The 23,752-nt window shown below is 37.4% G+C and overlaps 1 protein-coding gene across 2 annotated transcripts in view; it reads right to left on the reverse strand.

The window, feature by feature from the left end:
- Positions 1–23,752, reverse strand: part of MOXD1 (monooxygenase DBH like 1) — an 84,452-nt gene that overhangs the window by 57,657 nt on the left and 3,043 nt on the right. For both annotated transcript variants that reach the window (XM_032484936.1, XM_032484935.1), the window contains exons 2-3: positions 1,868–2,014; positions 58–225 (exon numbers count right to left, since the gene is read on the reverse strand). In XM_032484936.1, the coding sequence (XP_032340827.1) occupies positions 58–225; positions 1,868–2,014 (315 nt within the window). The remainder of the gene's footprint in view (positions 1–57; positions 226–1,867; positions 2,015–23,752) is intronic.

Below are 23,752 nucleotides of genomic sequence, written 5' to 3' on the forward strand. Positions count from 1 at the left end.
CTCTAATACACTTTCAGTAAACCACCCCTAGAACCATGTAACTTAAAAAAAACTTACGTCCTGATTTACCAGGTCAAAGTATGGTACGGCTGTAGACAACACATTGGTTTTCTCCGGATTCAATAACCGCAGACTCTTGGTGCCACGATTGGAGTTGTGGTACTTGGGACCCGCTGCTCCCACGTCTTCGTGGTGGTAGGCCCAGATCACCCTCATCGTGCTCTCCTGGTGATCAGACACGACGAGCACAATTATGTCTCATGAGAGCACTGTCCTTACCACTGATTGCTTTAAAGAATTCCATTTAAAGCAGGAGATAGACATGAAGAAAAGAGAATAATGACATTTGGAGTTCTCAATACGGTCTCTAACATGAATTGTGTAAATCTGACTAAGTCATGAAGAAATACATGAGTTCCTTTTTGGAAGAAAAGTTCTCTCAGTACGCAAGGTTATGTGTTCCAAACAGAATGAAGGACAATGGACTTAGTAGTTATGCTTCCATGCTTAAGACAACAGGAAATCATTGTCATGCTAAAACTCCAAACTAGCAAACTAGTAGTTATCAAGCAACTATGCCTGTGAAGCAGCAGGGATTTGGGAAAATTAAAACCTGTTTTAATGCCATGGAATATTTTAGGGAAAATAAACAAATAGAATGAAAACTGAAATGACTTTCCAGGTCAGGATTTTTATTTTCACAATAAATTTTTCCCAGGCACTATTTCGGTCACAAGCATGGACTTAACAGAAAGTGCAAATACAGCAGGAACTTCTGATTCTGGGTTTGTTTATTATCCTGGACTCCATCTACAGTTATTTTATGACTCCTGGGAATTTCCAAGGGACTGGATATCCCAACTAGGGAAAGTACTGTCAGGTGAAATTGGTTTCCATTTGGCAAATGAGAGAATGCCCAAGGATGGTGGGGCAGTGGGAAGGGTTTGCTGGGGTATAAAGAAATAATTCAGTGCCCCCATACATAAAGGTGTCTTTGCCAGATCTTTGTAATAAGAACTTTGAAAATAAATAATAAAGCAAAAGCTATTCATTTTAAAAGCTATATTCCTTCTTAATAAGTCAAATGACTATAATTATTATTCCAATTAAAGTATAATTGCACTGTATATCACATAAAAAGTGATCCATGTCTTTGCATGTTTTTTTCTTCTTTTTACTCTTTATGCTGAATGTTAACCAAAACTGCTTCAGATTTTTACATTCCCATTTTCAACGCTCTGATTTACCAAATAAAAAAGACAATTTTATTGGTCTACACAAAATGAAATTGATTCAAGACATTCATGGAAACTTTCAAAGTACCAGATGAATTATATATCCTCTAAACACTTAATTTGCATAAGCACAAAGATGTTAATTTTTACATAATGTCTGACAGTAAGAAATCTTCTATAATATGTCGACAGACAATTTTCATCAGTCTACTATTCATCTTCACTTTAGAAATTTACAAAAATGAATCAGTTACAAATCAGACAAATTATATCCTAATATTCAGTATCATAATTCTCTCTTGTGTAATACAATTTCTTCCAACCTTTATCTATTGTCTGTTTTCAAACTTTACAGAGAAGAAGCTAAAACCTTCTACAGGCAAAATCACACACCCTTTAAACAGCTCTTCAAAATTTTAATTCACACAAAAATTGCTTTTCTTGAAATTTGTAGTCTTAGATTTTTTTTTTTTTGTGGCTACTAAAGAGAAATTCAAAAATGTTCCAAAAAAGACTAGGTGACTTTGTTGTCAAAGGTTAATTTTAAATATTTGTTCCTTTTCATTCCATAAAGGGTTTCACAACTGTAAATGTACAATTTGCTCACACATGCCTTCACTAAGACTCCTTACCGTTATACTCTTGTCATTTCCGTCACATGTATGCAGTTCTCTGGTAAATTCAATTATTGTGTGTGTACTATTTTCCATGGCATATTCTAGGTGGTAATCTTGCTGAGCATCTTTTTTCAATTCTCTGTTTGCATTTGTAAAATAATCCTATAGAAAATATGGAAAAGAAAAATGAGGATATCCTAAATTCAAAGTGAAAAGAATTTAGATTAAGAGAAGATATATATGTATATATATCTCCTTAAAAAATTAATTCTGGATTTGTTTATTACAACATTTTGTATTTATAGTCATTTTTTTAATACTTCCCAAGAATTTCCAAGAGGCTAGAGTATCCCAATGAGGGACAGTTCCCTAGAAAACTGGTCCATATTTGAACTTCTGGCCCCTTGGGAAAAAGCAGTATGGATTTATAATATCACAGAGCATCAAAAGAGATGGAATGAATGAACATTTGCGATCACTGGGTATTTTCCCCTCATTCCACAAATGAAAAGAAGAACTTCAACACTGTGAAATGGCTTGCTTCAAAATGAAATAATGAGTTAATGGCAAAACAAGGACCATCTGCAGGGTTGGCACTTTTTCTGCTGTTATGCCTTGTGGTGCTTCCCTTCTGCACACCTAAAAGCAAGGAGACTCATCCTGAGACTATAGGCTGTTTTAGTATGAGCTTTAATGGCATATGTTTATGGAAATGAAATGCAATGGGAAAATATGGAAAGAAATGAAACTAGTTGAATTATAAGGTACTGAAAAACTAGAGACGATTTGTTTTGGTGATTCAGCTATAATTTTTATACAAAGTTTGTTCAGCGGTGTCAGATAGCTTCTGGGAGGCAGACAGATGCAATGGAGAGGGCACGGGCTTTGAAATCAAATGACTAGGATCTGACCCTCAGCACCACTCCTAAATGCCTTGAAGAATTGTTGAAGTCAAACTCTGAGTTTTTGTTCTAACATTAATAAAACTGAGATAATACATATTTATTTTATGGATTTTGAAAGATAAATAAATGAAATAGTATATGAAAGAAAAAACTGCCAACCAGGATTAGAGCTCATTCAATGCCAAACTCCTTCCCTCTTTTGCAATTATAGTTTGGTTTTTCCACAGAATATTTCTCTGTGCCTTTTACTATTAGCTTTCCATGTTGAGAATTATAAAAAAATCACCTTGTTAATTTTCATCACTTATAGAAGACACAAAATTTGCCGTAATTATACTGGGTTTTCAGTACCCAATAATAATTTTCATAGTGATGTTTTATTTTTGATAAATCATAAAGAGTTGATTTAGAATGTACATGCTGAAACATAATTATAATTACTTTTACTAATGCTAAAATTACATTTGAAAAAATGATTGCACACTTGGCAGAAAAAATACAGTATACAAGGAAGAAAACCTTAAATTGTCTATAATTGTCATACTCAAGTAGATGGCATTTGGCATTTTCATTCCTAGCGCCTTTTTAAGGTAGTTATCAAGCATGTGTAAATTTGACATCCAGGGTACCTGGTCTAGACATTGTTCAAACCCAGCATCATCGGTGATGCAGAGAGCCTCACTAACCTCTTCCACTCTGGTAACAGCTACACCTGATTGACCACATTCTATGCACCAGTTTAAGCATGTTACATGTATTAACTCATTTAATCTTCATATCAAGTTTCTGAGATAAAACAATTTTCCTATTTCACTGAAGCCCAAAGAGGTTAAGCCTCTCACCCAGGATCACACAGTTGGTAAGTGGAAAAGCCAGTATTGAAACCCCAGACAGTCTGACCTGAGTCTGTGTCTTTCATTGTTCTACATCCCAGTGGTCACTGCTGGAAAAGTATGGGTTAGTTTACATCTTTCTGTCTACAAAAAAATACCTATATTAAGTTTTTTTCACATAAAATATTACTTTTTCTCCTGCTAAAGTTGAGGCTTACCCAAAAAGGTATTCTGAGAACCAGCTGTAATGGTGAAAGCAACCCAAATGAAATATTTGTAGGGTCCTGTGATCGTCCCACTTTTGATCACATGGATTTTCAATATGTAAATGAAATAACAATGCCTGTGGACAATGAGGGATTTAGATTAACTGTGCCTTTACACTAAGCTCACGTTTCATTACATGATTCAAGCAATCACAGTTTTTGCAAACAAAAGGAATACAAAACAAAATGTAATCAGTTCAATGAGTAGAATAATTATCCTAGTCTTGCAAATATGTTTCCAAAACCATTGGTCCTACAAAATATCCAGCTGGCTTGCCAATTTTCCATTCATTCTGTTTCCACTCAACCAAAACCAATTCTTTTCAGCTATTTCACATTTTTCTGGCCTTTCAGATAATTTAACTATGAAAAAAGGGGAGAAACTTCATTCAGGTATTACTGAAAATCCCTTAAGCTCATCTGCCCTGTGTAAACCACTGAGTGTTCAACAATTAGAAAAGACAGCTGCCAATTCTGTCCAAGTTCTGGACTCCTGGAAAAATGTGATTGTCCAAAAGAAGCTAATATCCTCAACTTTCTTGAGGGAAAACATAAATGGGTTTGAATAAAACTAAAATTGAAATGTGAAGTAGCCTGATACCACTGTAATTCCATTATATTTTTTTCATATTTTCCCATTTTTAGGGCTTATTTAGAGACATATCTTCAGATTTGATCATAGTACATCTTCGCCCTTCAAATAGGGTTACTAGTTACATATTTACTTAGCTGGGCCCTTACTAATGCTTGGAAATCCACATGTTAATCTCTTCCTTTCCCCAGGAAACTTCCCAAGACAAATATTCTAAACCTTCTCTTGTAGTGTCTTTGATTTTGGTGTCAGAGAATACCAACATTTTTCTACACTCAGCTTATGACCTTATTTCTCCTTTCATTGAGAGCATTTCAGTTATGATACATGAGAGCTCATGTCTTGCTTTCTTTCTATTCTAAATAACATTACTTAGTAAAATCAAAACAATCTTCAATCTAAAATAAAGAAGGAAAAGAGAAACATAAAACAAGGAGCAGATGGGACAAGCAGAAAACAGATAGATGTAACTGAAATGAAAGAGGAATATTACAATAGATCTTACAGACATTAAAAGGTTAATAAATTTATTGCACACCTTGATATAAATATTGAATAACTTAGATGAGAAAGAGGCAAAGTACTTGAAGGACACCAATCAACAAAATTTAATCAGGAAAACAGATACTCTGAATAGTCCTATAGTCTACCTATGGGTAAAAACCTTCCTACAAAGAAAAGTCAAAGCCAAGGTATTTTTCACTTGGAATTTCACTAAATAGTTAAGGAAGAGGTAATATCAATCCCTCATAAACTCTTCAAGAAGATAAAAGAGGAGAGAACACTTCCTAACTCATTTTTTGATGCCAGCTTCCCCTGACACCAAAATCAAAGACACTATAAAAAAAAATTATAGATCAATATCTCTCATGGGCCTAGATGCAAATTTTCTTTAAAAAATATATAAGCAAATAGAGCCCAGTGATGTTTAAAAAGAGTTATATATTATGACCATGCAGAGTTGGTTTGACATCAGAAAATCAACCAGTGCAATTCCCTATACCAAAGACTAAAAAAGAAAAACCGTGCAATCATCTCAATGAATGCAGACAAGCCATTTCAAACTTTCATTCATGGTAAAATATCTCAGGAAACTAGCAATAGAAGTACTTCTTTTATAAAGGGAGTCTATAAAAACTTAGGGCTAACATCACACTTAATGATGAAAGACTGAATTCTTCCCCACTAAGACTGGGAACAACTAAGCTCTGGGAGAAATGTAAGGATGCCCACACACCCCACTCCCAGAAGGATCCATTGTTGGGTGTCCACTCTGACAGTGTGTCGCTGTTATTCCCACCCTCCAACTATAGTCATCAAAGTTCTGTCCTTGACATCATACTACCCTGCCTTCATATTGTATCCTTTGGTAATCTCATCTATTCCAAGAATTTCCAATCATCACCTTTATTCAGTATTGTATATCCAAAAGTCCATTGGATACCTTCACTTGGAAGTCCTACTGTCATTTCAAATGCAACATATCCAAAATTGTATTCACCCTTTATCTACGGGGATTTACATTTCATTATACTGACATTTTCCCAGGCACCCAAATTCAAAACGACAGTCTCCTTTAATTACTCACACCCCCACAGATAGTCCCTGCCTCTATCCATTCCTCCTTTGAAAAGATAACCCACATTTTACTGCTGATCCATTGTAACTTCTCCTGTCTCAGTTAGTTCAGATTCTGTCACTTCATAATTCTGTCATGGTCTTCCTTGAAAATCACTCTCAATGTGTCACTACATCTTATTCAACAGTATAGAGTACAAAGTTCTATAATTTCGATTCAAGTTTCTCTAAAATGTAGCCTAACCTGGTTTACCCGGGTGTCTATCATTAATTTCACCACATGATCTCTACTGTTGCTGTTGATTTACCTTTCCCCTTAAATACTCTGCTTTTGTTGAGCCCTTTGCTTTTGTTCACATTCTTCCCATCTCCCCTGCTCCCTTCACCCCACTGAGAAATCCACTCCACTAATTCCATCCATTGAAACCACTCCATGGAAAAGCTTCCTTCTCTTCAAGACTTATGATTCTATCCCTTTGATCATTCCAACTGGAAATGATCATTCTTTCTCTGAATCCTTATTCCTTTATTTCCATTCCCAGGTAGCATGTAATATATTCTACACAGTGTTATCTTCTCAACTGTGTGGTGATTGCCTAGAAATAAACACCTAATTTAGTTACACCTTTAGAAAAGTTGTTTACATTATAAATGAAGCAAAAAGAGGGGAACAATAGGTTATTTTCCCACATGCTCTCAGTTATATGTACATATGGTAAAGATCTGGCACAGAATGTGTTTAACCAGATGCTAGAATGAGTTTGGGTCTGCATGATCTGCCATGCAGACATCTGGCACTGAAATCTGGGAATGTTGTCATGACCTTTTAGCCCCAAAATGGACATGAATCTTATGAAACTGACATGAGCATTTAGGAAAAAGAGTTTATGTATGAAACAGCTCTTTGAAATCCTTTTAGACTAGGAGGGCATCCCCTACCTATTTTAAAGAAATTTAAAAAAAAAATCTGAGATAGAGAAATGATGTTTTAGAATTTTTCTAATGTTAATTTATATCTTCAGTGCCTAACAGAGGGGTTTGCATATTGCAGAGGTTCATTAAATAAGTGCAATTTTAAAAGAAGCATCCTGTCATTCCTTTTCCTAAATCTAAAGAAGGGGATAATTTTGAAAATAAAAGGTAAGAATCCATGAACCAGCCTCCAATAGTCACATCTTCATGATATAGGAAGAGTTTAACTTGGTGGGAGCAAAATATTCCCAAGTAACATCTTGCTTCTTCCTTCAGCCCGTATTAAGAAAATACATGGACTATAATCAAACACAGGCTTGAAGGTATCAATATTTTATAGTAAAAAAAAAATGGCATATTGGCAAATCTTAAAAGCGCAATTAAGTGAGGTAAGAGAGGAAAAGGAAAAAAAAAAATCTGGGTCTCAAATTACTTGTCATTCAATTATTCCTGCTGGGAAGAAGAAGAGATGGGAAGGAGGGAAGAAAGGAAGAAGGAAGGAGAAAAAGAGAGTCACACAACTACTAACAGAGATAAAGGGGGAAATTGATGGGAATACAATCATTGTCAGAGATTTCAACACCACATAAACATCATTAGACAGATCTTCCAGACAGAAAATAAATAAGGCAACAGAGAAATTAAATGATACAATAGAAAAATTAGATTTGGTGGATATTTTCAGAGCATTACACTCCCCAAAAATAGGATATACATTCTTTTCAAGAGCTGATGATGGAACATTTTCTAGGATTGATCATGTACTTGGGCACAAAAGAAGCCTCAACAATTTTAAGAAGATAGAAATTATCTCAAGCATCTTTACTGACCACAATGCCATGAAACTAGAAATCAACTACAGAGAAACAAAGGAGAAAAAAAGGAAAGCATGGAGATTAAACAACATGCTATTAAAAAACCAATGGGTCAATGATGAAATCAAAGTTGAAATTAAAAAATACCTTGAGACAAATGAAAATGAAAACACAACCACACAAAATTTATGGGACACAGCAAAGGCAGTGCTAAGAGGGAAGTTTATAGCAATACAGGCCTTCCTCAAAAAAAGAAGAACAATCTCAAATAAACAATCTAATCCACCAGCGAAAAGAACTAGAAAAAGAAGAGCAGAAACACCCAAAAGTCAGCAGAAGGAAGGAAATAATAAAGATCAGGGAGGAAATAAATAAAATAGAGATTAAAAAAAAAAATAGAAAAAATCAATCAAACCAAAAGCTGGTGTGTTGAAAGAGTAAATAAAATCGACAAACCTCTGGCCAAACTCACAAAAAAGAAAAAAAGAGAGAGCACAAATAAGCAAAATAAGAAAGGAAAATAGAGAAATTACAACAAATAACATAGACATACATAATATCATACAAGAATATTATGAAAAACTATATGGAACCAAAATGGATAACCTAGAGGAGATGGACAAGTTTCTGGAAACATACAGTCCACAAAGACTGAATCAAGAAGAAACTGACCACTTGAACAAACCGATCACTAGAAATGAAATCAAATTAGCAATAAAAAACCTCCCTACAAATAAAAGTCCAGAATCGGAAGGCTTCATCAAGGAATTCTACCAAACATACAAAGAAGAACTCATACCAGTCCTTCTCAAACTCTTCCAGAAGATTGAAAAGGAGGGAATACTCCTAAACTCATTCTATGAAGCCACCATCACCCTGCTACCAAAACCAGGCAAAGACACCACCAAAAAACAGAATTACAGACTAATATCACTGATGAACATAGATGCAAAAATCCTTACCAAAATACTAGCAAATAGAATCCAACAGCACATAAAAAAGATTATACATCATGATCAAGTGGGGTTAATCCCAGGGACACAAGGATGGTTCAACATACTCAAATCAATCAATGTAATATATCACATCAATAAGAGAAAGGACAAAAACGACATGATCATCTCAATAGATGCAGAAAAAGCTTTTGATAAAATTCAACACCCATTTATGATAAAAACTCTCACCAAAGTGGGTATAGAGGGAACAAATCTCAACATAATAAAAGCTAAATATGACAAACTTACAGCCAGCATAGTACTCAAAGGTGAAAAACTCAAAAGCTTCCCACTAAAATCTGGGACAAAACAAGGCTGCCCACTATCACTACTCCTATTCAACATAGTCTTGGAAGTCCTAGCCACAACAGTCAGGCAAGAGAGAGAAATAAAAGGGATCCAAACTGGAAAAGAAGAGGCAAAAGTGTCACTATGTGCAGATGACATGATACTACATATAGAAAAGCCTAAAAGGTCCACACAAAAACTACTAGAAATAATCAAAGAATTCAGCAAGGTAGCAGGCTACAAGATTAACGTTCAAAAATCAGTTGCATTTCTTTACGCTAATGATGAATCAACAGAAAAAGAAAGTAAAGAAACAATCCTCTTTAAAATAGCACCCAAAGTAATAAAATACCTAGGAATAAATCTAACCAAGGAGGTGAAAGACTTATACATTGAAAACTATAAAACACTGATTAAGGAAATTAAAGAAGACTTAAAAAAATGGAAAGATATCCCATGCTCCTGGATTGGAAGAATCAATATTGTTAAAATGGTCATACTGCCCAACGCAATCTACAGATTTAATGCAATCCCTATCAAATTACCCAGGACATATTTCACAGAACTAGAAAAAATCATAATAAAATTTATATGGAACCACAAAAGACCTAGAATTGCCAAAGCATTACTGAAGAAAAAGAAAGAGGCTGGAGGAATAACTCTCCCAGACTTCAGACAATACTACAGAGCTACAGTAATCAAGGCAGTATGGTATTGGTACAAAAACAAACATATGAACCAATGGAACAGAATCGAGGGCCCAGAAATGAACCCACAAACTTTTGGTCAACTAATTTTCGACAAAGGAGGCAAGAATATACAATGTAATAAAGACAGTCTCTTCAGCAAATGGTGTTGTGAAAACTGGACAACAGCATGTAGAGCAATGAAGCTCAAAAACTCCCTCACACCATACACAAAAATAAACTCAAAATGTATCAAAGACTTAACATAAGACAGGATACAATAAACCTCCTAGAAGAAAATATAGGCAAAACATTATCTGACATACATCTCAAAAATGTTCTCCTAGAACAATCTACTCAAGCAATAGAAATAAAAGCAAGAATAAACAAATGGGACCTAATGAAACTTATAAGCTTCTGCACAGCAAAGGAAACCATAAGTAAGACAAAAAGACAACCTACGGAATGGGAGAAAATTTTTGCAAATGAAACCAACAAAGGCTTGATCTCCAGAATATATAAGCAGCTCATATGACTTAACAAGAGAAAAACAAACAACCCAATCCAAAAATGGGCAGAAGACCTAAACAAGCAATTCTCCAAAGAAGAAATACAAATGATCAATAGGCACAAGAAAAAATGCTCAATATCACTAATTATCAGAGAAATGCAAATCAAAACTACAATGAGGTATCACCTCACACCAGTCAGAATGGCCATCATTCAAAAGTCCACAAATGACAAATGCTGGACAGGCTGTGGAGAAAATGGAACCCTCCTACACTGCTGGTGGGAATGCAGTTTGGTGCAGCCACTGTGGAAAACAGTATGGATATTCCTCAAAAGACTAGGAATAGACTTACTGTATGACCCAGGAAACCTGCTCCTGGGCATATATCCAGAAGGAACCCTACTTCAAAAAGACACCTGCACCCCAATATTCATAGCAGCACTATCTACAATAGCCAAGACATGGAAACAGCCTTAATGTCCATCAACAGATGACTGGATAAAGAAGAGGTGGTATATTTATACAATGGAATACTATTCAGCCATAAAAACTGACAACATAACACCATTTGCAGCAACATGGATGTTCCTGGAGAATGTCATTCTAAGTGAAGTAAGCCAGAAAGAGAAACAAAAATACCTTATGAGATTGCTCATATGTGGAACCTAAATAAAAAAATTAAAAATACAAAACAGAAACAGACTCATAGACATAGAATACAAACTTGTGGTTGCCAGGGGGACGGGGGGGTGGGAAGGGACAGACTGGGATTTCAAAATGTAGAATAGATAAACAAGATTGTACTGTGTAGCACAGGGAAATATATACAGGATCTTGTGGTGGCTCACAACAAAACAGAATGTGACAATGAATATATGTATGTTCATGTATAACTGAAAAATTGTACTCTACACTGGAACTTGACACAACATTGTAAAATGACTGTAACTCAATAAAAAAAAATGTTAAAAAAAAAAAAAAGAGAGTCATTCAGAGAACAATCTTGAGAATCCATCATTCAGCCTGGTTAAGCCTAAAAAAATACACCTGATTAGTTTTAGGGTTTCCGACAGTTTGACAAAGGGATACATGTTATTCAAATGAATAATTAAACGGAATATTTATTTTGTCATCATCATCCACTAGGGGAAAAAATGGAGAATGATACTAACAGTAAAACATTTACCAGTTAAGAATTTGAATACTGATAACAACATTGAGAAATTTATTTCCCAAGACCACACTGTATCGTAATTACTAGATATTTAAGGAAATTTTCCAGATCATTTTTAGTATCTGATTTGCACCTTTAGAATTAGAACCAAATGGTGCCCCTCACTCCCACTCCCCATCCCATTTAGCCATGGAGCCAGACAGAGCTTCACTGGACATCCACGGTGAAGGCCCTTCCTCAGTCGCCTTGCTATAGCACTTGATATTCCAGGACTTTTAAAATAAAAATAGGAATATTGATCACAATGCATTCTCACTGTCATGGCCTGATTATAAAAATAACAGCCATTATAAAAATCCAATAATATGATGCATCTTATAAATATATTGCATAAATTATAACAGGAAATATTGATAAATAAAAGTAGGCTCCAATTAAGTATCATTAAAAACAGACCTTATGAAGGCAAGGGGGTTGAGGAGCACTCAGAGAATCATGATTCTGTAAAGATTCTGTAAGAGTTTAAGAATAAAAATACGTGCCCCCCCTAAATATATATACCTCCCCCCCAGATGAACCTCATTCAACATGACCTCAATGAACATGGCTGGGTAAAAATTTAAGAAAATAGGCCGCATCTTGGTCACTGATAGTCCACTGCCTCTCTTGGCATGCCCAAGATGAATTCTACTGGTCTAAAGTCAAAAGCAAAATGCCACCAATGGCATCAAAACATCAGATTAAATAAAAATTTTAAAAGAATAAAAATATGTAGATGTTTTAATTATGTAAATATAAAAGCCGATATGCTGAAATCACTCTTCTCTGTGCTTATTCATTTTTAATGTTCTGTAAAGTAAAATGTGCAATAATATTTCCCAAGATAAATGGCTTTATGTGGACATCGATCATATTCTAACTCAGATAACTGCATCAAGACTATCAGTGACCAAGATGCGGCCTTCAATGAGAATTATCACTGAGGTCTTATTTTTTGTTTCTGTTGTGATTTACTATATTAATCATGTATTAACCTTGTTTGTATCTTTTAAAGATAAAATATTAGCCGTTAGCCTTGACAATCTGAGTTGATGATTAGACTCTGGCAATAAAATTAATCTGCAGTTGTGTCATAAAAACATTACTTCTGAAACATATTTTTCCTTTGGAACATGTTATGCTTTGAAAAAAAAAATGATCAAGTATATTACTGAGGTTTCGAAATGCTGTGTAGTAAGTCAGCACCGGCAGAAGTTGGCATTAGTATTTAGCATGACAGCCAGAGTACTTAATTGCCACCTTCAAACTAAGATAACATACCAAAAACACTAGCTTTGATAATCTACAGGATTGCTACGACCTCTTGTTAAAAAACGTAAGTACACAGATGGTAAACTGGTTCTCACTCGTTGTCAGTCTTTTTCTCTCTTGAATAAAATCTCTGCAACAGAGAAGCGCTCTTCCTGGTGCTGTGTTAAACAGGATGAAGTGAAAACTCTTCTGGGTGTAATAAAAGATGTGAATAACCTCCGGTCCTGCCTGAGAACTGAGTGTAAGCACAGCTGCATGGGGGACCTTGAGAAAAATGTTACCATCTGTCATCATTTTCTTCAACAGGTGCTTGTAGTTTTTCTTCTTTTTCTAAATCTCAAAAGCCTTGTTTCAAACATTTCTGTTTGTCATATCAATTTCTATAAGCGTTATGATGGTCTAATAATATTGATAGTATAAAAATAGATTTTTTGTGTGTCTAAGAGAATCTTTGATCCCCAAAAACCATAAAACTGTATAAGCAAACTATATAATCTTCAGATTTCAGTATAAGCTGATTTTAACAAGTTATTTCTTCACTAATCTTAGAAATTTGAGAGGAATGTCAAAACAGAAGGGGCATGTCTCTAGAAACCACTTCAGATAAAACTGAAACTCCCTAGGTCTAATAAGGGATCTGTCAAATAGCTACCAGAATGCCAAAATATGAACCCTGTTAGCTTGCAGTGCGGGATCCCCCTGAACAATCTGTTTGCCCTTTAAGTGACACCTTCTGAAAATACACATCCCAAATCTTCTCCCACAGCCAATCATCTCATTTTGGTTTTCGTGTAATTTAATAATTTGCTATAATTATAGAATTATCAGATACAGTGCAAGATTAAAACTTTGACTGGATCTCTAACAATAAACTTCAATGGAAAAAAAAAAAACAATTTCAGATCTTACCATTGAAATAAGATGCTATTTTACTTCATCCTATTCCATCATCGTAATTTTTCCAAAATTTTAGGTGACTTCTCTTAACTCTCCATGACCAGCTTATGCAAGGAATAAATTCGGGGGAGAAAGCTCCTTCCTGTCTTCCTCCTTCCCGCCTTCCTCCTTCCCTTCTTCCTCTCCTTTCTTCCAAAACATATTTTATTGCCTGGCTACTATTTCTCTCAGCCCCTGTTGTAGGGCTGAGAACACGTGATTATAAGTATAGTAGACAAAATCCTTATTATAATGAAACTGATAGTTTAGTTGCAGGATAAGCAAAGAATTTTTAAAATTTAAATAATAATATAACCAAAACTATTTCAATAATAAGTGCTTATAGAAGAACAAAACAGAGATCTAGAGAGGGATTAGAAAGCCTTTAGATTGAGGGATCAGAAAAGTCACCACTTACTTTGAGAAATAAACTACAATTTGGAGCCAGCCATGAAAAGCATGCAGGAAGTAAATCCAGGGGCTGCAGCTATTAGAAAGGACCTAAAGGAGGTGGACTGGGTCGGGGAAGGTTTATCCAGTTTGGTGAGGCAAATAAAAGCCAGTATGACTGAACTGTAGTGCCCAGAACAGATACATAAGGTCAACAGGGGTCAGATGAGGCCCCAGATGTTTTGATACCTCATAGGTCAGTGTAGGGAGTTCAAATTCAACACTAAGCATGTAGAGAAGTCATTTGAGTTTTATGCAGAAAGTGCCATATTCTGGTCGACATGACGTGTGTGTGTGTGTGTGTGTGTGTGTGTGTGTGTTACTGTGGCCACCGTGTAGAGAATAAGGAGAAGAAAGAAGAAAAGCCATGATCAGAAGACAGGAGTCACGCTTGAGTGGTGGCAGTAAAAGTGAAGGGATGTAGGTGGGGTTTAGATTTAGTTTGAAGGAAGAATCAACAGAACCTGAAGATGGGTTTTATAGAGAGAGAAAAAGGAGAAGAAATAAGGATGACCTGTCACCTCACGTCAGTCAGAATGGCCATCATTCAAAAGTCCACAAATGACAAATGCTGGACAGGCTGTGGAGAAAATGGAACCCTCCTACACTGCTGGTGGGAATGCAGTTTGGTGCAGCCACTGTGGAAAACAGTATGGAGATTCCTCAAAAGACTAGGAATAGACTTACCATATGACCCAGGAATCCCACTCCTGGGCATATATCCAGAAGGAACCCTACTTCAAAAAGACACCTGCACCCCAATATTCATAGCAGCACTATCTACAATAGCCAAGACATGGAAACAGCCTTAATGTCCATCAACAGATGACTGGATAAAGAAGAGGTGGTATATTTATACAATGGAATACTACTCAGCCATAAAAACTGACAACACCATTTGCAGCAACATGGATGTTCCTAGAGAATGTCATTCTAAGTAAAGTAAGCCAGAAAGAGAAAGAAAAATACCATATGAGATTGCTCATATGTGGAATCTAAAAAAAAAAAAAAAAAAAACGTAAGTACAAAACGGAAACAGACTCATGGACATAGAATGCAAACTTGTGGTTGACAAGGGGGCAGGGAGGTGGGAAGGAACAGAATGGGATTTCAAAATGTAGAATAGATAACAAGATTATACTGTATAGCACAGGGAAATATATACAGGATCTTGTGGTAGCTCACAGTGAAAAAAATGTGACAATGAATATATATGTATGTTCATGTATAACTGAAAAATTGTACTCTACACTGGAATTTGACACAACATTGTAAAATGACTGTAACTCAATAAAAAATGTTAGGAAAAAAGACACATGAAAACATAAAAAAAAAAAAATAAGGATGACCTGCAATTTTTGACTGGAGCTCCCGGGAGGTGCCATTGCCTGAGACAGGGAAGGCTGGGGAAGAAGAGGTTGAGGGCAAATGAGGTTCAGTTTGAGATGCCCACCTGGACCTCCAGGTGGGAAGGTCAGGAAGCAGAGGATATGCAGACCATTCTTTGATCAAAATAATGCATCAGCCAAGTTTCAGGAACTCATCGACTTTACCTTCAGCCTTAATCCTGAGGCCCTCTAATTCTTTTGAGTATCTACAAGCACAAAATATTTTGTTCTTTTTTCCTTATATTTTTAGGTTTCAAAACTAACATGTTTTCACTATGTATCATTAATATATGTTCACTAATATAATTAAAATATACTGAAATATATCATAGGGAAAGAAATGAAATACCCTCATAACTATAGTAATGACTCAGTGGACATCCACAGAGACCGGAGAACTTCTTGAGGTAGGTTAAAAAAAAACAACACAGCTTCACAGTTGCTAATGTCCTCCCTCTTATTAATTTCTTGAGTAACCTTAAAGCCAGAATGTGGAGTAAATTTATTTTCAGCATCACACTCAAGGGTACCTAATCCTAGCTCCTACCAAAGGAGGATTTCTCTCAAAAATATTTTTAAGACAGTATTCAGTATCTCCAGTGACAAAGTTCATGAGCTGAAAACCTCACAAGGCAGCTCATTCAATTTTAATACTGTTGATGGTCAGAAATGTATTTCTTACACTAACCTAAAATCTTCTACCTTAAATGTATATTAATTGGGTCTTTTTTCTTCCTTCAGGAGTCTAGTAGGTAGCATCTAATCCGTATTTCTTGAGGAAGATGGTCCACTATTTCAAAGACAATGAGCATGTCTTTTCTAATTGTTTTTCCTCCAACCAAACATTGCCAGCAGTTTCCCATTACTTAAGTACTCCAATTTCCAGAGATTTCAACCTTCTTTAGAATGTTCCAGTTCACTCACACATTCTTTGAAAATGTTATTCTAGAAGGTATCTCCTGGTATGGTTAGCCTGGTGCAGAATATAATGTCAGGATTCCTTCACTTGATGTAGGCCTAGAGTTCATAGCTAATATTGCATCTGTGTGCTCAGCGAGCACTTCTTTTGAGCTTAAAATGAACTAAAATTTAGATCTTTTTCTTCTAATTAAGTCCAATTTCACACATTTTTGGACAGATGCAACTAATTATTTAACCAAGTGTCTAACTTTATTTGTATTCTCAGTGAATTTTTAACCTTTAGTTTCCTTTATTTCAATATATCACTATCTTTTGAGTCTTTATTCCATAGACGAATGTAGTCAGTGTGTCATCAGCATGTTTTGGGTATGGATGTTTAAATATTTATGATACCTCATTCAACTTTATTAGTCCATCTTCTACAAGGACATCATAAGAGACCTGCTAGTTACCTTAGGATCATTCAGGCACACCTTTATTTATTTATTACCCCAGCCACAGGTCCAGCAAAATCAAATGCAAAAGAAAATGCAGTCTTGACAAGATAATCTGTGTCTATTGAAACCATGTTGATCTCTAGTCACAAGCCAATTGGTCAAAGCGAAGCATTCACAAAACAATTGCTTAAAGTTTGTCCTTGAATGTTCTCAAAAACTGCTATCAATCTCCCCATCTATTCCTTTAGTAGATATTTTTTCTCCCAAGTTGAAAATCTGGGACATTTGTCTCAATGTAATCTTCTGACAGTTCTGCTATTTTACTAAGTGATTGACTCATAATAATAATATCTTGGATTTATTGAGTACTTTCAAAGTGCCACATTCTCTAAGAGCTTTACATGCCTGTTTCATTTAATCCTCACAAAACCCCGTGCATTAGATATCCCAATTCCCTTCTTCGTAAAGGGAACTATCACTTTAATGAGGTTAAGGAGATTGCCAAGGGCCACACAGTGAATAAGTAGCAACCAGTGCTGGATTCACACCAGCACTCCTTGCTTTAGCTGCCCAGCAGTTACTCAGCAGGTGTTTCTTGAGGACCCACCAGGCACATAGACTATTTCCTGGTCCCTCAGGAAGATGAGGCAGCTCTGACATAGTCATAAGCTTATAGATGTTCCATCCCTACCCTATTAAAACACGAATTATCCACCATGCTTTCTACTTTTCCTCCTCTTCCCTGCTGTAATGAGAGCTTTAGGGCATTTCACTGCTTATTAGTAACCTTGGAAAACGAAGGAGGGAAGGGAAAGAATATCTATTTACATAACTGGAAAGATGCTTTGGAATTTTTCCAAATACAAAGGGAGTCCATTTTGTTATTATTAATTCTAATAAAAGATTTTAGAGCAGAACATGCCTCTTGGCTTAAATACAGGCTGAGAATTATCTGGGACTTTCATTTTTTAGTATTCCTTTAGTGCCCTGTGGCCATATATAACCTATGAATTTCAGACTCCATGTGGGCAGACATTTCTGTTTCTTAGAAATACAGCAGGTAATGCCAACTGACAAAAGGTGTATAGGAATGGCAGAGGGCTGTGAGGAGGAGGGAGATCTCTGGCTCAGCATGTTTTAAAATCCACCACGACCCATGGTTCTTCCACTCCACTCCTGTGTCAGCATGTAACTTTGAGAAGATACTTAGAATTATCACCAAATGTGTTAAACCCATCTCAGAAGTGTTTCAATTCTAGAAAACCCACTTTTTCTATTTTACAAAATAACTTTAAATATCTAAGCATATGCTAGCCCTGGCTTCAGACATCACTCCAAATTGCTTTGTCAGGAATCCTGCTTTGCATCCCCATGCTCAGGACCTAGAATCTTCCAAACTTCTAGAGGTGGACAACAAAGGAGTCACCTGATTTCTATCAAAGGCCTGACCACAAAAGGTGAGTCGTCCCTGAACTTGTCTGCACATTAGAATCAATTAAGAAACTTTAACATACATTAATGTCTGTGTCCACCCCTCAGAGACTGTGATTTGATTGATACGGGGAAGGGAGGGTATTTGTCTGGACTGGAATTTTTAAAAGATGCCCAAGTGATTCTAAATGCACAGACAAATTTGGGAAATTCCAATGTAGGGAGTCTCTTTCTCAGTTCTCAGTCCTCTGCCAGCACCACCTGTTCACCCCTGGACTACAGTCTGCCTCAGCGTGGATCATCCTGGCCCTGTCCAAAGGGATGTGGATGGCCAAAGTACCAGGAGGCCTTGCTTCTGTGTGGTTTCATCTGCCATGAGTTTTCTTGTATGAGTGAGTTTCTGTGCATGAAGTTTTGCAGGGGGGAAAAATGGTAGCAATTTAGTTATATCTAAGAAACTGAGATTTCAAAGTTTTCATTTAAAAAGGGCCTGAAAGATGGAAATCTTCCCCAGATGCATGTGGTTTTGTTGATCTGGGTTCTCAAAGTCCTTTAGCTCTCTCATATTATTGAAGATGAGAAAGAACACAGCGTATGAGGAAAACAATCACACCTAGTATTAAGAAAGAAACTTCACCAAGTCTCTAGATCAAAGCTAGGACTCTGGTTAAAAAAAAAAAAATAGAAGGACTCTGGTTGAGCTCACTAAACATCTGTGTAACAATGCCACAGAAGTAGCAGAGAGAGCTCCTGTGGTTCAGACACATTTGAAAAAACATTAATTATATTTCCTCCAGGTAGGCAGTCTCCTATACTCAAGGTCTACTGAGTCCTTTGATGCCCATGCCAGATAATCTTCTTCATAGTATATAATATTTTGAATTAAACACTATGGTTAATCTTAAAAGACAATCTTTAAAACTTGGGACACTTGTTTTCCTTCATGCTTTGGTTATAAGCATCCTAACCTGAAATAGCCAACACAGTTGCTCCTTATCACATCACCATATTTTAATTCTCTGCACAGCACTTAACACACTTTCTGGTATTTTTCTCGCTTATTTATTTGTTTACCCTCTCTCAGCAAAATGTGAGCTCCACGGTACCACTGATTTCTTCTCACTCAGTGCCACGCCCTCAGCATCTAGAACTAGTCAATAAACAGTCCATAAATATTGGCTGAAGGAATAAATGAACATTCCAACATTCCCTGCCTATCAGTGAGCCCTGCAATAGTCATATGAAAGTCACAAAGAGGTCCCAGGCTTTGTGGCCTGGAGCCTCGAGTTTATACATCTACAAAATGGGAGAAAGAAGATACTGACTTCATAGGGTTCTTGTGAGAACAACATGAGATTACACACTTTTAGGACTTATCATAATGTGTGGTGTATAGTAAGAACTCGGGGAATGAAAAACCACACCACAAAAACATATACCTGCGACATTTACAGTGCAACAAAAGTAGTAAGGGAAATCATACGATTTTATTGTATCAATCTGTTTAAAAATGTATTTCATTAAAGCAGTCTCTCACTACGGAGGAAGAAAACTGAATGTTTTTATGTAAGCTACCAGTTGCTTGCAGGAGAAGAAAGAACACCAAACCAGGACTGAGAGGAAATGAATCCAGGCTATGATCTGTATGGCCTCCAACAAGCCATTCAATAGGTACCTCAGGCTCAGTTTCTTGACTGTAAAATTGGGGTGGGGGTGGTTTAGGAAACTGAGGGGAATCGGCTCAAGTCTGAGCTCTTAACAGCAGCAAGAAAATACACAAAACATCAATATTTAATTTGTAAAAGCAAAAAATGTTTAAAAAAGATTTTCTCCTAATTTTTTTTTTTGGCTACGTAGGATGAATATGAAAGACCTCAATAGTAAATCAGGTTTACTCCACACATTCTTTGCACAGCACTCAGATATATAATCCCATTTTTACAGTTAACAAAAAATGATACATTTGAAATTATTTTCATTTTTTCTGAATTCTCTGCTTATGTGCTGTGCTATATGCTGTCCTTACTGCCCTTATGAGAAAGCTTTTTCTTTTCTTTTTTTTTTTTTTGATCAATCCTTGAATTTAGTAAGTTAAAAAGACGTAGATTGAGAAGAAGTTTCCTGGAGAAATATTTCTATTCAAAAGTTCTGTACTAATTATTTTTCAAAAGTTAACAATAAACAGCACCATGAGGCATCCATATGCAGGGTTGTTTTTTTTTTTACATATGGATCAAACATTTCCAGAAACATGATGCTATATAATGAATTCATTCCTTTTGCCAGCAACTTTATTTCAATAGGGCTCTATTACAAATGATGAATCAATAAACCATCATTAACTTTGAAGTGGACTCTTGCCTCTCCATGCAAGAATCCAGAGATACAGCGTTGGTCGCCTGAAGCCTTGAACTTTGATGGTCAATTCAGGTGCGTTGTTCTCTTGGCTCTTAGGTCTGCCTGTTTCCTCAGGCTGGCTTTTTACAAAACCATCTGCTCTGCCAGGGAGAACACACAGCTGAAGAGTAGCGTGGTGCCTTCGTGTTCATGGTCAAGCTTAGCCTAGTACATGTGTATTTATTACTAATGCACAAAGCACGAAGCTTGGAGAGGTCCCCTCGTCATCTGGAAATTGCCAGGGGGGAGGGGAGCATAATTTGAAGATTTATAAATATCTCTTAACAAAGCCCCAGCTGAGCCATGTCAGGGTTGCACACTCTCTTTGCCTTTCCTTTACAGCTTTTCAATTTGCTTTCCAAACATTTCTTTGTTGCCGTTGGCTGGGGTGCACTTAAAAGAAGCACATCCTTAACCACAAAGAATGCTCACTGTTTTCTGTGATTTCACATCACAGCACAATTTCCAAGCACTTCCTCAGCAAGCAGCCCAGCAGCAATTACCCTGCTGCTGAGGACTTACTTCTCATCACAGAAAGGTTTCAGTTGTAGAGACAGCCAACAAGCAAGGCAGTAACAAATGATGACATATGTTTCAGCCTCCATTCACCAGCGATTTACACCCCCAAAGGAAGAGGGAATCATTTTTTGTGCAAATTCAACAGGCATATCTGACAATGCTGCCCTCTTCTCTAACTTGCACAAACTGGGTATTCATCAAGCCGGATTACTTCCTTCAAATGGGGACTCACAGTTGCTAAGTGGCTTGGTGGGGGTGGGATTGCTCTGTGTCAAAAAGGGGCAAAGTACAAGGAAAGGACACGAATCCATCAGGGAAGTGAGACGTGAGTTAACCCATTGAGACAATATAGTTAGGTTCTCAAAAGCCAAGGCAAAAGGCAAGACTGCTTCTCACCCCGACCCCTGGCAATTTGGTGTAAGGCAGAATCAAAGCTAACCTCAGCAGCATCCCAGGGGTAATGTGTCCCCAGCCGTGAGCCACTCCAGAGCAAAGTATCCAATAGATGACACTGAGACTGGCTTCACTTAGCAACCACAATATTTTTTTTTCCCATTTTGATCGCACCTGGTTATAGACCATCTGAAGACATATCTCTATACAGGGTCAGAGGGTTACTAAACGAGCAGGGCAAATTTCCACAATACCTCACCTCTGTGTCTAGTTTTAAGGGTGTCCAAGCAAGGAAACCACAATCCGATTTTACACTCCACAAGCCTACAAGCAAACGTCTCACTGCCCCCTGGAGGTAGTCTCATCAGGTCCAACCCTGAATTAGTGATTAGGGAACCACTGAAAAATATGAGGTTGTGGAGGTTTAAAACTCCTTTTCTGGGGAGGGGGTGGACGGAGTGTGCATTGGGGGACTAGCTGTTCACTAACTCCTTGTGAGTGATGTGTGTGTGTGTGTGTGTGTGTGTGTGTCTGTGTGTGTGTGTGAGAGAGAGAGAGAAAAAGGAAAGACGGTGAATAAGTAAACACTTGCCTCCCAATCTCAACAGTGTCGAGAGAGTGGATGCATGTAGACAGGTACTCAAAGTGGTGGCAGAAGGGAGACTGGCAAGTCAGTGAGGATGGGTGTTGTAGCATGGATTTTCCAAAGATGGTCATAAGACAGGAGGAAAGGGGGCAGGGCACAACCATTAAAGGAATGACACGGCAGATTCAACTCCTAACAGACCTTGAGGCCCAAGACGGTGGGAGAGTTGACCTTCGGTAGACCTTGAGTTCATTATACGCTCATTGTAATATATTAGCATGCTAAGTAGCACTCCCACAGGTGCCACAACAGTTCTGAGGATAACCATAAAAGGTCAAAAAGAGGGCGGTGGACCAATTCCTGGGAATCCCAGCCCCTTCCCCAAAGTAGATGGAATAATTCCCCTACTTGTCAGCATATGAAGTTACCAGGCCCATAAAAACTAAAAATCCCCCACCTCATGGTCACTCTCTGGCCTTCTAAGATGACCTACATTCTGCCTATGGAGTGGGCATCTCTGAATAAATCTGCTTTTACTCAACTATGGCTTGCTCTTGAATTGTTTCCTGCACAAAGCCAAGGACCCTCACTGGGCAGGGCATGTCCCAGGGACTCACCTAAGACCTGGGACATGACCATCTTCTCACATCCCATTTTCCTGTGTTGGCCACACTGATGTATTCTATTCCCATGTGACCTCCTCATACTGTGAAGTTGAAATGGAGTCTGTGTTCCCTCTCGAATCCAGTGGGGCTGGGACTGCAGCAGGAGACACAGCCCATGACACCGAGGCTAAATTCTAAAGGGTTGTACAGTTCCCACCTGGGCCCCTTGGGATGTTCCCTCTTGGGACCCAGCTACTGTGCTGTGAGGAAGCCGAGCCGCTACATGGAGAGGGCTCGTTCCAACCGCAGCACGGGCAGAGGTCCAGCCAACAGCCAATAGCCAACATCAACTGCTAGTCAGACAAACGAGTGAAGAGAGCCTCCAGATGACTCCAACCACTCACCTTGGAGCAGAGACCTAGCACCACTAAGCCTGCTCAGCTGCAGCTTTGTGAGCAACGTAAGTGTTGTCACTGTGTTAAGCCACTAAGTTTTGGGGTGGTTCATTACACAAGGATAGATAACCAGAAGAAGGGGTGAGGTTCCCTCTGACACTGGACATTTCCGGGCACAGAATAAGCCTGGCCTGAAGAGAAATGGGAACTGCCTCTCTGCTTTTCATGGGTTTTCATAATTCTTTATTAACTTTAACTTTTTCCCTCTTGGTCCCACATTAAGCTGCCCATGGGATATACCTCAGCTGAAATCGTCTGTGTCTATGTGCACTACATGGTGCTTTGTACCAATGCCAACTGGGGCTGCTATTTAGTAATCAGGAGATTTTATTTACATACACACACGCAATCTAAAAATTGGTCTACTTTCCAAAAAACAAACAAAAAAAAAGATCTGGCAATACTTGATTTGCATCCCCACGGAACAGTAATTCACATGCAGAAACTCTGGTTTCC

The sequence above is a fragment of the Camelus ferus genome, chromosome 8, assembly GCF_009834535.1.
Source record: "Camelus ferus isolate YT-003-E chromosome 8, BCGSAC_Cfer_1.0, whole genome shotgun sequence".
Lineage (NCBI taxonomy): Eukaryota > Metazoa > Chordata > Mammalia > Artiodactyla > Camelidae > Camelus > Camelus ferus.